This window comes from Pteropus vampyrus, unplaced genomic scaffold (genome assembly GCF_000151845.1).
Source record: "Pteropus vampyrus isolate Shadow unplaced genomic scaffold, Pvam_2.0 Scaffold49, whole genome shotgun sequence".
In the NCBI taxonomy this organism is placed as follows: Eukaryota; Metazoa; Chordata; class Mammalia; order Chiroptera; family Pteropodidae; genus Pteropus; species Pteropus vampyrus.
Genome location: NW_011888830.1, coordinates 2,466,609 through 2,484,467, shown reverse-complemented (window position 1 = coordinate 2,484,467; position 17,859 = coordinate 2,466,609). Strand labels below are relative to the sequence as shown.

At 33.0% G+C, this 17,859-nt stretch overlaps 1 protein-coding gene and 1 long non-coding RNA gene across 2 annotated transcripts in view; both read right to left on the bottom strand.

Moving 5' to 3' along the window:
• UPF2 (UPF2, regulator of nonsense mediated mRNA decay) overlaps positions 1 to 17,859 on the bottom strand; it is a 99,353-nt gene that overhangs the window by 66,630 nt on the left and 14,864 nt on the right. Inside the window, exons 4-7 of the mRNA XM_023530348.1 lie at positions 14,690 to 14,850; positions 7,091 to 7,288; positions 1,344 to 1,493; positions 182 to 285 (exon numbers count right to left, since the gene is read on the bottom strand). Of these exons, the coding sequence (XP_023386116.1) occupies positions 182 to 285; positions 1,344 to 1,493; positions 7,091 to 7,288; positions 14,690 to 14,850 (613 nt within the window). The remainder of the gene's footprint in view (positions 1 to 181; positions 286 to 1,343; positions 1,494 to 7,090; positions 7,289 to 14,689; positions 14,851 to 17,859) is intronic.
• The window catches only part of LOC111739294, a 7,456-nt gene continuing 6,317 nt past the window's right edge, over positions 16,721 to 17,859 (bottom strand). The window contains exon 2 of the long non-coding RNA XR_002780194.1: positions 16,721 to 17,466. This is a non-coding gene — a long non-coding RNA (uncharacterized LOC111739294). The remainder of the gene's footprint in view (positions 17,467 to 17,859) is intronic.

Sequence of the window (17,859 nt, the reverse complement as noted above, 5' to 3'; positions counted from 1 at the left end):
CCCCAAGAATCTACAAATTGGCTCTAATTTTATGTGTTAATTGTGGATTCCCATATAAAATTTCATTTGAAGAAATGGTTCATTCTATGGCTAAAACAGTCCAAAAACCACAGACATTCCTAATTAGAGATAACCTACAAGGCCTGTATGCTTGAGTAAAGTTATACAGAGACAATTATACCTTGTCTATCAGATCTCGGTTGACACAGTTGGGCAATTGCTGGAGGAAAGCATCTACTATGAGCTTGAGATGAGATCCAGTACTGGCTTCTTCATCCTCTTGTTCTAACATAAAATTAGTATTTAAATAGGTTAAAAATATACAGAGACAATATAAGAATAAATACATCCACTTCTAGTTAGTTGAGAAACATTATCTAGAACACTTACTCATAAAAAAGGAATCATTTTTTGAGATATTACCCTAGAAAGTTTGGGTATCTATAGAATCACAATGCAAGACACTATTATCTTTCAGATATCAACTATAAGAGGGGAAATTTTTGCATTAAACACAAAATCTTAATCATAAATTGCATGTAGCTTTATAGTAAATGTGTTTTTATCTGCCGAGCATCCCTTCCCACAATTCTTCGATTAACAGCACTCTCACTGCTTGCCTCTGAAGGCAATCCATGGGATTCTGCAGAGAAGGGTGCTGCCAGGTCACAGAACATCACCATTCCCCTTGGCCACACGTAAGCATGACAAGGAGACCAGCCAAGTCCTTCCATGACACTTATATACAGCAGAGAGAATCTCTCTTTCATTTGATATCACTAGCTGGTATGATCTGAGCCTGGGGCAGCCCCAAGCCATGCCCACCCTCCCCTCATGACATGGAGAAAGAGAACCTGCAGCAGGAAACAATGAAACCAATAGATAGAAGGGCAATGCTGATAAAAGATATCCTTCTAAATAAAGAATCCTAACTAATAAAACAAAATAATTTTTATTATATACAAAACACTACTCAATTATAATATCATAGATAAAATGGTATACTAGTTGTCTTTTATCTCAACCATTTTTGAATCACTTTCAAAAATATTTATGTTAAGACTGTAAAGATTATATCATAGAATTAAAATAAATTGAGAGTAATGCTAGGAAATAGACAAGTATAAGAAATATCTATTAAGATATTTAAAGTTGAGATGAACACTAAAACTTACACTCACATTAATATGGGAGATACAATGTTTCTGTTTTAAATTCCAAAAAAGTGATTCTTAGAAACAAAAGGAAAATAAGAAACAAAGAGAAAGATCTATATTCTTAGGCTAGAGCTTTGAATAGAAAAACCAATAAAAAATGAAAATTTGGGGCAAAACAGTGCTCACCTTGCTCGTCAAGAAGTTTCTTTGTAAGATCTTCAGCTTCATCTGCACCCTCTAACTCCAAGGCATCATCATTAATTTCTAGGTTTTCCAATTCAAGTTCCAAATCGTCGGGATTTGATACCTCCTTATTATCCTTAGTGTCTTTTGCCTCTGCTTGAAAACAAGCAAAAAGTATCTCTGAATTAAAAGTCATATTGAAACCTTGCCTCAAAAATTAGGTAAAGATTCATAAAATGTGCGTCATCTGTCTTAGAAATTACATATTTTTCTGGTAACATTTGAGTATAAATTCAATGTATTCAGATTTTATAAAACACATTACGCTCACTGAGAACCAAGACCATAACTTCTTTGATTCTGTATGCCATCTGTTCACTGAAGGAATGAATGGATGGATGGGTAGGTGGATGGATGGATGAAGACACATAAGGCACGAGGATCTGTGGTAAAGATGAGGAGAAATAAAGATAATATGGACTCGGATTGAGAAGGGTCTCAAACTCCAAGATAAGGAGTTCAGACTTTCTCTGTTACACAGTATGACCTTTGCTAGGTCCTGTGGAGAAAAACATTTAAATGTGATGTGACATGAAGATTAACTTACCAATAAGACACAAGATAAATAAGAAAGATAGGAAAGACTAGATGTAGAAAGACCAATTAGGAAAACATCCTTATTATTTAGATGTCAGGGGTTAGAGGAAACAAAACAATGCAACAAAACAAAATAGCCAAGAACTGGTAAAAGGCTAAATGAGGATAAAAAAGAAAAAAGAACTGAACCTGATTCAACAAGATTGGTATAATGCTGATAATTATTGCTGGATGGCAGGTAATTATCAATTCACTATACTAGCCTCACTTTTAGGTTTGAAAATTTTCATAAGTAAAAAACAAAAAATTCTGAGTTCAAGAATTTATGCTTAAAAGAGTGAAGTTACGATATAATTGACTGAAATTATTACATTTCTCAGGCTCATCTTCTCATACAGTCTGCTAATCTCATTATTTTTGCACTGAAAGAAATGTTTTACTGATATTTGATAGCATACCATATTTGGGAGAATCAAAACTCTAGTATGGATTGGTTTTGCTGCTTCTACATGGAGAAAGACTACTATTTTCTCATTCATTCTTTCTTTCAACTAACATAAATTCTCACTACATGCTAAGTACTGTTCTGAGCACCAAGGATACAACTTTGACTGTACCAGACAGAAACTCTGCCCATATGGCGCATATATTCATCCTCCAATGTTTCCTGATGTCTGGTTATCAAAAACCAACATTTACTGATTAGCTATTATGTATTCATATCTAAGCTAAGCTATTGAACATTCAGAAAAAAGCTTAAAATGTGACCCTTGCTTCTCAAGAAATGTACAGTATATCTGAAGATATTAAATTAATATGCACTTGGGAATCAAATGGGGTATGGTGAAGAGAGGGCTGCAAGCAGAAAAATAGAACAATGTATTAAGGTCATGAGGCAAGAAGACTGGTGTTGCAGAGACTAAAAAGGAGGAAAAAGTCTGAAAAGGAGAAAAAAGGAAGGGTAATGTGGGAACAGATACAGGTGGAGAGGAAGACCTGAACCAAACCACACTGGGTCCTCAAGGCAATGTTAACAAATTTACCTTATATTCCAAATAAATGTAAAGCCATTAAAAAGCATCAGATTAGTTAAGAGAGTAAAATTAATTTTTCAGAATGTATATGAAGAACAAGAGAAATTACAGGGCAGCCAGTTAGAAGGTATCATATGGTAGCCCAGGTTAAGAGATGATGGCAGCTTAGATCAGAATGGCAGCAGTAATGATAAAGCAAATATGAGATACTTTTAAGAGGTTAGCTTACTAGACTTGATTACTAAAATATCTATACTTTCTTCTTCCATTGAAACACTGACATCTAAAAGAGCAAATGAAACTAGAAGCCCAAGACAAAGAGAAAGAAAAATCAAGAGGGTTTAGTACTTTAGAAACCATGGGGAGGAAATTCTCTAAGAAGTAGTAAACTGTTAAATGGCTTGAGAGATCAAATGAAACAAAGACTGGAAATTGCCCTCAAGATACAGCAACATGAAGGTAACTGGCAATTTTTGGCAAAAAGTTTCAGAGTTGAGGTGCGGTTGGGGCAAAACGAGTGGACTGAAGAATGAGGTAGTAAAAATGAGAAGAGTTCCGAGTATAGTTAATTCTTTAAAGAGGACTGCTTAAAAAAGGGGACAGCAGCTAGAAAAAAATGGGAGGCCCAAGGGGTTTCAAAGTACTTACGATTTGTTTTAATCTGTTTTGTTTTTTAAAGATGAAAAAATGTTTGTATACTGAGGTCAGGATCCAGCAGAGACAGAGACAGAGACAGAGACAGACAGACAGACAGACACTAAAAATAAAGATGTTCAGGAGAAACAGGAAGACAAGATTCAGAATAAGATGTCCGGACTGACCTTTGACAAAGGTATAAAAGTCTACCATATCACCCAGGGAAGAAACATTCTATAAGCACTAAGGCAAGTAGATTTATAAATAAGAAGGGGCGCATTGTTGGGGGAGTTCTGTCTGATGGCTTCCACCTTCTCGATTAAGTACTGTATCGGACATAATCTTGTACTAAGGAGGGAAGCAGAATAAAAACTGGAGAAAGAATTAAAATGTATTATGGAGCATAGGAGAGTGAGTTAACAGAAATTCTGTCACGTTTCTATACAGGGTTAGGGGCCTGTTTAAGGTTGGTGATCACAAATTTATAAAGTTATCAAAACCTATCTAACTGATCATTTCTAAGAAAGCTCAATGGTCTGTATCAGAAACAAATATGGTAGATGACTGAGTTCATCCAGGGTTGAATTTGACAAGCAGATATGAATGAAAAGAGAAAGAATGTTCAAGAGAGAGATGTTAAAAATGTACTATGCTAGAAAGAAATCTAGAAAAAGAGGGCCCAGTCCCACATCTCTTGTCAAAATCCAAGCCAAGCTTCAAAGTCTATCACAAAGGTCCGCCCATTTCTTCTATAGGGTTTTAGCTGATCTCCGAACATGTGAACTGCTTCCACTGTCTTAATTGCCATAGTGCTTTGTACTTTTATGTATAGCCCCAATCCTATTCCAACTTCAAATTATTATTCTTTTGAGCCCCTGGCTGCTCCTCAGTAATGTGATTATAAGTGCACAGATAGCATGCTCATATCTGTCTCTCCTATGGCCCTCAGTATATTGTCTCACAAGAGAGGTGGAGACTCTAAACCTACTTCCTGAAAGAGAAACAAATATTACAACACTTTAAGTAAGTCAAACTTGCATGATGATAGGGAAAAACCTAGACACAGCAGAAATCGTACAACTTTTTCGAATCCTTAAAATTGTAAGAAATATTGAGGTGTTTTAAGAGCTAGTCATCACTGGGGCTTCGACAGTTATCTATGAGAAATGCCTTTTTAAAAATTTTAACTGACAAAACTGGGTGGCAGGTATCTAAAATGAGTATTTATATATATTATTCCCTATACTTTTTTGAAACACTTGCAATATTTCAATAATCTTAAAATATAAAGTAAAATTTACCTTAAAGTAAAAATATCTTTGAGATCAACCAAGAGGTTTTACTATTTTCAAAGTACCATAAAGGCCTCATGTAAGGTTCTCTCACCATAAGATGATCCCACTACTTTTTTCACAAAAACAGCATAATTTTAAGGTTTGGTGTATTTTAACTTAGATTTTGAAGAGGAATGTTTAAAAAAAAAGTTTTACTATTCTTCTAATTAGTATCCTAACAAGCACCAACCCACCCTACTCAAAATACACACACACACACACACACACACACACACACACACACATATTTAAAACATACATATTTTAAAAAGGACAATACTTTTTAAAAATTTTAAGTTAACTTTTGTGATTCAATGATAATGATGTGTCAATGTGAGTTCATTGAATGTAACAAATGTACTACGTAGTGGGGGATGGTGATAATGGGGGAGGGTTGTGCCTATGTGAGGGGCTGGGAATATACAGAACTCTGGACTTTCCACTCAATTTTGCTGTGAAGGTAAAACTATTTTAAAAAATGAAGTCTACGTTAAAAGAAAAACCACTTTTGTGCATCAAAGCATATTATCGAGAAAGTAAAAAGACAATCTTTAGAATGAGAGAAAATAGTTGTAAAACATACATCTGATTAGGGTTTGGTATCCAGAATATATATTAAAAAATTCTTACAATAAAGAAAACTCAATTAAAAAATGGATGAAGGACTTAAACAGACATTTCCATAAAGCAGATGAAAAAATGTTCAACACCACTAGTCATTAGGAAAGTGTAATTAACTGAAACCATTCACGAGAATGGCTATAACCAAAAAGAATACCAGATGATAAGAAGTGTTAGTGAAGATGGGAGAAACCAGAAACCCTATACATTGTTGGTGAGAATGTATAACAGTTCAGGCACTGTGGAAAACAGTTTGGCAGTTTCTCAAAAAGTTAAAGAATTATTACATGACCCCATAGTTCTACTCCTAGGTGTATGCTCAACGAATTGAAAACAGGGACTCGAACGAGTGCACATCCACAGCAGCACTCTTCACAAGTCAAACTGTGGAAACAGCCCAAAAGTCCACCAATGGGTGAACAGATAAACAAACTGGTATACACACACAATGAAATATAATTCAGCCATTAAAAGGATTGGAGAACTTATAAATGCATAATGTGGATATACCTCCTAAGTGAAAACAAACATAGTTATATAGAATACTCAAAACAGATAAATCCAAAGACAAAGAATGCAGATTGGTAAATGCCAGGCGCTAGTGGAAGGTTGGAATAAGGAGAAACTGCTTAATAGGTACTGGAGTGATGGAATGTTTTGGAAATACATGTTATAATATTTACACATCAAAGGCAGAGTATACTATGACCTCATTTTAGTATAAGGCACAAAGATTACTAACCTTAACCTGAAAAGCAATATTACACAGTGATTAAGAGCACAGTCATTAGTTAATAGGGCTTAAATTTTCGATCTATCACTTTCTAGCTGTGTAAGTTATTTAACCTTATGTAGTTACTCAACCTCTTTGTGCCACAGTTTCTTCATCTGAAAAACAGGGTTATTATGAGGACTGAATTCTTATGTATCTAATAATGTCTGGCACAAAGTGACTGTTCAATAAAAATTATTAGCTATTATTTTTTAAATGGGTTCCCTAACACATACATGAAAATACTAAAATAACTTTTTAAAAAATCATTTGCTAGTGCTCCAAATCCTTGTCACCATGCCCTTCCATCTCTATGGTTTGGCAGAATTCCCTTTAGAAGACATGGTGTGACAGCACTCAGGACCTTCTACCCTATTAATGATCTCTCTAAAGTAGTTCTTCCTCACAAAGAGTTAGGGATATCTAGCCTAGAAAGAGCATTACACGTAAACAGCACTATAGAGTTAACATTTGCCCTAACAATCCAAATGGGGGAAATTCAGATCTTACCAAGATCTCACATGAATTCATTATATTATAAATAACATTTTCAAGTTATTTCACATTAACTTTCGCACTGTTTAAAGTACGGCAGTTATCAACCTTTCATGTTCCATTCCATATTGTTCTGTCATTCATTTAATCTAATGACTCAAAGTTCATATTACAAAACTAGTAACTAAAATATTTTTTACAAATAATATTTTGAAAATAATTTTTATAGCATTAATGAAAAATTTATCCTCTAGAATTTACCTTTGGAATCATCTTTGTTGGACTCTTTATTCTGACAACTTTTTTCATTATCTTTAAACAAGATGGCTGGAACAAAAGCTTTCAGATCAATGAGGTTCTCATAGAAATTCCGAGCATCTTCATCTTCCCATATACCACCTTCCAAGTCATATTCTCCAGGTTTACCAGGTGTAAATATATCAATTCCAGGCCCATGCTCTACAACACAATAAATCACAGCGAAATAAAACCATTTTAAGTTTAGCATATTAAACATGACAAGATACTTTATATTTTCAATGAATCTTTAGTGTTTCAATTAACAGAAGCTTCTTCAATCAACAAGCACTCTGAGCTGTTTACATAACATCTTCAGCATCAAATCACAAACTGTTTTAGGTAAAGCTCTAAACCAAGACAGACCAGAGAATGGCATAGGATAAAGATGCTTTTCTCTTCAATGTTTTAAGCAATTAAGATGAAAAAAAGTAACCATTTGATATATTAAGCCTATCTTCATGAAATGTAAAACCAAAATAAGAAATATATAAGCCTGGCCATTCCTAAAACATCCAGCTGAAGAGTACTACCTGCTCCATTAAGCTTTTTTTTCTTTTGATGACTCTCAACCCTGTATACCATTTACATCACAAGTAGACCATAAACCTAATTAAGAAGTAAACCGCCTCTTGGTATAATCCTTGGTATAAGGCAGATTGCCATAAATGGTCAACTAATAAAATAACTGGAAAAAAAAACAAAGAAAAATATAGATATTTCAGTAAAAGGTGGAAACCCATGTATAAATTTACATATACACACACAAGTCTACCTTTACATATACAACTACAGACTCTTAAATTCAGAACATTTAAAGTAATTAATTTCCTACTTCACAATCATGAGACCATTCATGAATTTATCTATTCAAACTAAATTTCTCTCCAAAACTAGAATTGTAAATAGAAGAATGATCGTGCATATTAAAAATAAAATTGAGAAAAATTAATTACCTATTAAAAGTCATTTAGGAAAAACAAGAATTAACAGCAAAAACAACAAAATGCTGGCTCCTTAACTCATTACTTATATGTCTTAGAACAAATATATTTAAACGTAGGACACTAAACCTGTATACTGTAAGGAAAAAGTGATATATTTACAACTTCTGTTTAAGGAAAAACATAAAAGCAAAGGACAAACTAAAAGACAATACTGGCAATACTTACACAAAGAAATTAATATCTATAATATAAAGAACTCCTACAAATAATGACCAAAATCCCAGCAGAAAAATAAAGCCTCTGAACAGACGAGTAAAAGAGCTTATGAAAAGATCCTTAACCTCAGTATTAATTGGGATGTTAAATGAAACAAACTTTTATCACTTTGACCCATTAGATTATGTTTCAAGGACTGATATCAACAAATGTTGACAATACAGTAGGGAAGTAAGCACTCTCATATCTTAACTGAAGCACAAACTGATACAGCATTGGTGGAGTGTAATTTGTCAGTACTTATCAATATTTAAAATAAACATAACCTTTGGTAGTGCAAGATCCCTTTGAGAACTCCATACCTCAGAAATAACGGGGAACATGAGCTAAGATTTACCAAGATGTCCACTGTGGACAGTTTGTAACAGCAAAACTGGAAGGAGTCTAAAGATCAGTGAGATAAGGGATATATATCAGACATTAAGAGAAATGAGGTATATCTACCTGAACTGACTCAGAAGGCTCTCACAAATATATTATTGAAAGAAAACAGTAAGTCATGCAAAATAACATCCTACATAATTAACAATAAAGCTATATATAAATATCTAATTATATATTTTGCATATAATTTTGTATGAAAAAAGTCTGAACAGATTCATATCAAATTGTTAACCATGGTTATCTTGCAAAATAGAATGGATATGACAGGAGAAATTTCTATTCTATAATATCCATGATATTTCACAAATCTGAAAAATACCGTATTTGCATAGTATTTTAAATTGTAAAAAAAAAGTTAACTTCTGAGGAACAAAAAATGTTACCAAGTCAAAAAGCAATCAACAATTGGGAGAAAATAACTGCAATGCATATAAAAAAGAGTAATTTCCTTAACATACAAAGTGCTCTTATAATTCAATTTAAAAATTAAATAAATATTTAATTTTAGAAAAAAGAAGAGGTAAAAGAGTCAAGCCATTATGTTACAGGGAAAAAGTATACTTGAATCCTTTACCCCTTTTTCTAAAATAAAATATTTATCTTTTAAAAAATATATACATATACATACAAGTATATACAAGTATGTGTATATATGTATATTTATAAATAATACAGCCAATAAACTTAAAGATGCTCAATCTGAGAATGTAGAAATCAAGTACTGCAATATGGTAAGGGTATAAGGATAATACTCATTCTCATATACTTAGTGTTATGTAAATTTCTTTGGCATTATATATTGAAAATTAAAATGTATATAACTTTTTAACCCAGGAATTCTACCTCTAGGAATTTACCTCTGAAATATTAGCATGCATACAAAAAATCTTAGGTATAGAGATTTTATTATAGCATTGACTGTCATACTTAAAAACTAGAAATAACTTAAATGTCAAAAGGACAAGGTAAATTAGCACAGTTATGCAATAGATCACTATGCAACAATTTAAAAGAATTCGATGGCACGATATGAATTGATATGAAAAGACAACTAAGATAGATGGTTAATTATAAAAGCAGTTGCCGAATAGTATATATGATACAATCTCATTTCTGAGAAGTAAAAAAAGATATTCTGATCACTGAAGTTAGGCCTCTTCAGGTCAACATGAAGTACTCGTGACCTAAAACAACCAAAAGACCACGCAAACAATATAATACAACACAATGGTTTTCAAACACTAGACGTCAGATAGCACAGGAAAGTGATTTCTGAGAGAGAAGAAACTGAACCCTAGAATTAACAGCTCTAGTTTACTACATGGTAAGATTTTCCAGGTCATAGCCGAGAAAGGGAGATGCCAGGCAGACCTCAGCACTCTCCATGAGTTGAGGACGACCGAGTTGAGGCCTGGCAAGACTCAAGCCCAGGTGGCTAGATTTTGCAAGACAAGAGTACCTTAGAGGAGAAAGCAGCACAAAGGTCTACAGACGGTACCCCTTGAATGTTCGGCTGAACACTGATCAGCCCCAATGTGTGAAGAACTAAGTGAATTGGGAAAATAATTCATAAATTTTCTAATTCATGAGAAATCAGGTAGAGTACAGAAGAATATTAGCCCCAGAATAAAAGCTGCACTGATCCCAACTAACAAAGCAAGTCTTGAAAGAATGAAACTGTTTCCAAGTAACTTAACTCTGTCCCAGAACAAAGCTCAATGTTATTTCTAGGAATAATAAAATATCCAGCATATGTTCAATAAAACATAATCAGGCATGCAAAAATCTAGAAGAATTACCAGAGATGTAGAGCTCAATCAATTAAAAGCAATGCAGAAATGATATAAATTATAAAATCAGAAGGACATTAAAAGTTATTATAACTGTATTTCATATTCTTAAGAAACTAGAAGATAGACTGAGCATGTTCAAGACCTTGGAAAATATAACCAGTTTCTAGAGATAAAAACTCCATCTTTACATGAAATTAACAGTATGTTAGTCACTGTCAAAGGACAAATTAGTGAATTTGAAAACACAGCAATAGAAACTATCTAATAAGAAACAGTGAAAAAATAAAAAGGACAACTCAAACCACCTAACATAGTTGCAACTGAATCCTCATTGGAGAGAGGAGAGGAACAGAAAATATATTTGAAGAAATGAGTCAAATTTTCCAAATTTGATAAAAGTTATAAACCCACAGATTCAAGAAGTCCAATAACCCCCAAGCACAAGAAACATAAAGACAACTAAACCAAATCACATCATAATTAAATTGCTTAAAATCAGTGATAATGAAGATATTTTAAAGCGACCAGAGAATAATACACATTATGTAATGAACAAAGATAAGAATAATAGGTTTCTCACTGGAAGCAATCCAAGATAGAAGACACAAAGCAACATCTTTAAAGTACTGAAAGAAAAATAAAATCTCACCTTAAAATGCTACATCTGGTGAAAATATGTTTTAAAAATGTTGACAGAATTTTGTCAAGATCTATTATCACTGGAAAATCCTAAAAATACTTGCAAAGTCATTTAACATTTTTAAAAAACTAGCTTAAGTTTCAGTAGAAAAAAACAAGTAAATCAATACTAAAGGATGCTAAACACTATGGAAAGACTTTGATTCTTAAGTATAATAAATATAATGAGAAAATTCTGAGAATCCAGCCAGATTCAATCAAAACACAAATTTTATGGTGGAACTTTTTAAAAAATTAAAACATCTGAAGCTCATTAATCAGGAGATAAAAGAATTAGTGGAAATTATGTACATTACTACATAATATGCACAGTATACAATAAGCATTTCTAATTAAGGACATAAAACATGAAGTGTATGATAGATATTTTTAACTGAGAATGTAAAATACAAAGCACTTCTTATATTACAAAAGGATACTTTACAAATGCAAGCAGGGGCCCTTTCATCTTGCATGTGTTTGGTGACTGTAACATCACAGACTCAAGCACATGTGATTTGGACCCACACAATGAACAGCAGTGGTAAACCACTACTGCATTTTCGTTTCTCTCTCTCTTTTTTTAATCGTTGCTTTTACCTTGAAAACCCTATAATGAGACAGTCCAAAATGAAATATGAGACAGTGCTGAAAGATGAGACTCCCACTCAGTTACTGAGGAAGAGCAGAGAATGAGTACCAACAGCACTGTTGCTAACGACGCAACTAGGTCAAAACAGAAAGGATATCTAGCAGTGAATATGCACAAAGGCAAAAGGAAACTACAGTGCTGTACAACACATACATGATACCGAAGATGCGTGAACCAAGGTAAACTGGAAATTTACCTTGAAACCAAAAAAGGAAATATTATTAGGGAAGAATGTGAAAAGACAATGCCAGAAATAAAAAGGAAAGAAAACTTGAGATGGATGATGGAAGAAACACTAAAAATTGTTAGAGATAGGAAAGAGACAAAAATAAAAGGTGACAAAAGCAGGGTTAGAATCCCGAACGCAGATTCTCAACAATTGTTACACAGAGATGAAGGGAACTATTATAAGAGTCAATGTAAGGAAATAGAAGAGAACAATGATAAAAGAAAAACAAAAGATTTTTTATCAGAAAATTAAAATAAAAGAAATTCAACCTAGGTTAGGAATGCTAAATGACAAACAATGAAGCACATTATCTGACCAGGTAAAAATAAAGGGAGGGTGGACAGAGAATACTAAAAATCTAAACAGAAGAGACAAAAGGATGATGAAGACTGCTATGAGGAAGAATCTGTAATTCTAGAAAGCAAAGTGAAAGCTGCCCTGAAAGGACTGAGAATACATTACTAGAGGCAAATGAGATAAAGACAGAATGATTTCAAGCCACAGAGACTTAAGCTGTCAAAATTCTAACAAGAATATGTTAACAAATATGGAAAACAAAACAATGGCCTTCCCCTACGGACTATATACGGACTAGAGGGCTAAACACATTCAACATGCATTCCAGTTGTCAAGAAAGGATATGCCAAGGAGTGCATTAATGATAAGACCATTGCTCTAATTTCCCACACAAGTGATGCACAAGGTGATACAACAAAGGCTTCTACCTTACGTGGAACAAGAAATGCTCGATGTTCAAGATGGATTCGGAAAAGGAAGAGGCACTCAAGATCTAATTGCGAGCATTCACTGGACAATGGAGTGCTCCAAAGAATTTTGGAAGAAAGTAAGTCTATGTTTTATAAACTACAATAAAGCCTTTGACTGTGTGGATCATGAAAAGTTATGGGTTGCTCTGAAAGAAACAGGCATGTACTTTATTGTCCTAATGTGGAACTTGTGTTGTGGACAGGCAGCCACTGTTAGGACAGAATATGGGGGCATTTTTTTTCTTCCCTCTTTGTTTAATTTAATTACAGAACATATATGAAAAACGGCTAGATTCAGAAGAAGGAGTGAAAATTAGTGGAATAAATAGCTATAACTTCAGATATGCAGATGACACCATCTTATTGGCAGAAAGAAATGATTTGAAATGATTTCTGATGAAAGTGGAAAAAGAAAGTGCCAAAGCAGGACTGCATTTGAACATCAAGAAAACAAACATCATGATTACAAAAGAAATACACAATTTTAACGTAGACAACAAAGACATTGAAATTGTTAAAGATTTTGCTCAGTCATCAATTCAAATGGAGACTGCAGCCAAGAAATCAAGAGAAGGATGAGACTCAGAAGGGCAGCAATGGAAGAATCAGGAAAGATCACCCAGGGCAAAGGCATTTCATTAGAGAGCAAGGTTAAGATGATCCACACCCTCATATTCCCAATTATTACGTACAGATGAGAAAGTCAGTGAAGAAGCTGATAGGAAAAAACTGATTTATCTGAAATACGGTGGTGGAGGAGAGTTTTACAGATACCCTGGACTGCCAGAAAAGTGAACAGTGGGGTTCTTCTAGAGCAAGTTAAGCCTGAAATATCTCTGGAAGCAAAAATGACAAAATAGAAGCTGCCTTATTTTGGGTACATCATGAGAAGGCAGGGTCCTTTGGAAAAGACAAGGGTGTTGGGAAAAACAGAAGGCAGCAGAAAAAGAGGAAGACCAAATTATGAGACAGATTGATTCCATAAAAACAGCTGTAGGCATGAGTCTACAGGAGCTGAGCAGGGCAGGTGAGGAGAGGACACTGTGCACATCCCTCATTTAGAGTCACCAGGAGTCAGAGCTGGCTAAACAGCACATATAACACACATACTATACACTTTACAAATACTTCGCTATTAAGATTCTTAAGTAAACAAAACTGCCAGATAGTTTTAAAGATTAATAATTTATTAACACTTATCTACCTGACATAAATATAATTATTTTATCAAGTAGTTGGTATGACAAGTTAGCAAAATATATTAGGAACCTTACCAACTTAAGGAAAATCAAAATGGAAGTTTAAAACACCTTTGAAATAATATGGAAAACAATTCATCTCACAAAATGATAATTTATCTCATAAAACTGCAGGGTAAGCTTTACTTCTAAATAATAACAAGGTAATATATAAAACAAATAGATTAAAAATAAGAATATAGAAATATTAGGTCCAATCCTCTTTATCACCTGAGAAATAAAGTGAATAAAGGTCCAATCCTCTTTATCACCTGAGAAATAAAGTGAATCTTTCCATAACTCCAAGTACGACTTAAGAAGGCCCACTGAATATAATCCAAGGATATCTGTTACAAAAGAACCCTAAGGAACTCATCATATCTAAGTTAATTATTATTCTCTATATTCAAAATCCTTTCCATTAGGAGGAACATTTTAAGTAGTTTTTCAAGGGTCTTAGTAGGTCTTAACACTATTTCATTTTCAAAAATGTAAAGGCATTTAAAAAACTTAAATTTTTAATACACATCTGACAAGACTAAAGATAAGTGATAGTACTAACTAGAAAACCACAGTGTTTGTTTTTAAGGATATCTTACCTTCTGGTGTTGGTTTGTCTTGAGGAAGATCTGGCATATTTTCATCCAAAAGGTCCGCTAAGGATTGAGAATTTGCCAGCAGCTTCTGATAAGACATAGCAAATTCCTCATACTGTTTATGTCTATCTTCACTTAGCTCCCCTTTAGAATGTAGAATACGCCTATAAACAAATGAGGTAATCTGATAATCTTATCGAAAAAGATGTGATCACGTGTTCTTACACTAGGAACTTCAATAAAATTTGATTTTATCACACAAGCTTATTGGCACAATCTTCAATAACTTAATTTTTGTTAACATTTTCAAGATGTAACTGAAAATCAAAATTTGTATAATCAACTTCACCTAAACAATTACGTTTTAACATTGGTTCCTCAAAGAAGAGAGTATGATTAACAATTATGCCTACAGAAATATAAAATTTAACAATATGCCACTAAATAAAAAGTATTTAGGCTTTTGTTACAGCCATGTTCCCCTCACACATTTAACCAAAAATACTTATATACCTAGACAAGTTAGTTTTTAAAAACAGGTTATAGAAAAAAACAGGTTATAGACGTAAGTATTTTTAAACTTTCACAATGATTTGAATTGAGATTATCTGCTGAAAAAGCTCTTATCTTCCATATAGCCAATTCTCAATTTACTGTGCAAGTACTGGTTATTTATCCATTTAACAAATATTAACTGAGCAACCCACTTAATTAAGGCCAGGCTGTCTCTGGAAGCAGAAGACGCAACTTCTCTTCCACTCTGCAAACAGTTCACTAATAAGCCACTCGTAACAAGAAATGTAAAACTACTGAAAATTCTCAAAATGTATAAAGTCAAGTAAAATTCTTACTATATTAGTATAGATGGTAGAGAATCAATAACTGGATCCAATTTTTCTATAATTAAATATTTATGTAGTAGTATAACATTTGAAATTGATAAATCTTAATGCAAATACAATTCAGGTTTCAAAAAGTTAATTATAAATTGTAAATTAAATCATTTTCAAAAGTAGTATGTAAAAGTTTTTTTATTCCTTGTCATTTGAGTTTTCTTAGGAACAAGGAAGAAAATGAATTACAAGGTTTTGTGTGCATGTGTGTGTGAAATGTTATCTTCTTCTAAGTTATAGAAAATAAAGTGGAAAAATCATGCCTACACTTATTCATCCCTGCTTATCTGCAGTAATTTCCAGACTTTCCCATCTTACTACATTCCTGCCTACATAAACTTTTGTTTAAATGTAATATTCCCAATAACATTTTCTATTTTAGGAATATCAGTTATCATTAAAAGCACAAGATTAATCAATATATAGATTAGTTACTATTTACTAACTCTATTTTTTTTTCCCCCCCAAAATCTGGCCTATTAGGACCTAAAATGAGAAACTCTCTCTCTCGTTTTCTTGATTTAAATATACATTAGACCACCACATCATTCCACAGATTAGTGAAATGGCAAAACAGTTTAACCATAATAATCCAGGCTAAAAAGCATGTCTCTAAAAACTCTAAAAACACTTCAATGGAGAACAGTTTTTCTCTGCTTTTACAGGCAAAAAAAGAGGTTATTTTATCAGTAAATTTTAAAAATTAAAAAAACCCAAAGCATTTAAAAATATTCGACCTATAAAAGAAATGACTAACAGTACTTTGAATGAGCTTGTTAGAACTTTCCATTAGAATGTCATTTTTGAAGTTAAAAAAAGCCATTAAATGAAATGATTTGAACAAATACTACTCAAAAGTAGGCTACTCTAAAATGCTCTCCAATGTATTATTAGGAAAAGTTTTAATCAATAAAAAGTTTATCCTGAAGCAAATTACATTAAAAGGGCTAATAACAGTTCTAAAGGACTTCTAATGACAATTAAGATGCAAAATTATTTCAGTACTTGAAAAGAAAATGAAAATATCTCAAAATAACAACCTGGAACATTATTTCTCTAACAAGTTCTGACATTCTGGTCATCTGAAGAACATACATCCACTTTTAGGTTATACTATATTCATTAAAGACATAGTATTTAATCAGTGGCAAGGCACTATTTTATTAGAAAGAAAACGAACACTCCTTTTCCAGTATCAACCTCACTTTCAAATATTTGCCTGGGACTTTGCAATAGGTCAACTAAAAATGATTTAATTTTATGATAGCTCTCTGTATGCATTCCAGTTCCTTTCCAATACTCCTGGAACAAATTTAAAATTCTGAAGCTTTAGAGATACTCTTCACCCTCTCCCAAATCTCAACTTCGTGGTCAAATTTTTTTAACAGTCCCTAACTACATACTTTATACATGTTTAGGTTACTATCTAGTGAAAACACTCTGCAGGGAAAAATAGCTTAGCTTTTGGTTGGTTTGTTTCCTTCTTGTATCTTATAGTAAAAGCACCTGGTAAGAGGTACAGGATACCAATGAAATGAATGACATTAGAAGAGTTCTGTTATACACAAAATTTACATAGTTATATCCACTTTCTTTGACCATTTAATATACATTTACTAAATATCTGACTAAACCACAGTATGCAGTAAGACTATAAACTTCAAGCAAAGAATTAACTCATCATGGGTGCCTGACCTAGTTCAAAACTCCTAGAATCATTTTGAGGTTGTAAGGAAATAAAATGAAACATTTTTCAATGACTTGCTATACGTGTTAGTTTTTTATAAGTTTATGAAGCCCATAGGCAAAACTTTTCAGTTTGATTAAATTTTTTAGAATATCTGCATGAGGGTACTAAACATTACACAGTACAATGGACCAGAGCACCTCTTCTGTACATCAGTATAAATCTCACCAAAATTTCATATGTGAACTCCATGGGAATATATCACTAAGCAAAATCAAGCTGGAAATATGACTTTACATGTAATTATAATCACAATCTCTTCAGAAGCACACCTATTGCTGAAAGTTGAAATGAAGCCATACTTTTGATACTGTCATAAATTAGAGTTCAGCAAACATTTTCTGCAAAGGGCCAGATAATAAATACTTTATGCTTTGCAGGCCATATAGTCTGTTGCAACTAGTCAACTCTGCTGTGACAGCACAAAAGCACAAACAATTCATAAATAAGTGGGACTATGTTCCAATAAAACTTTACTTATAGACACTGAAATTTGAACTTCACAAAATTTCAGTATTTCACAAAATCTTCTT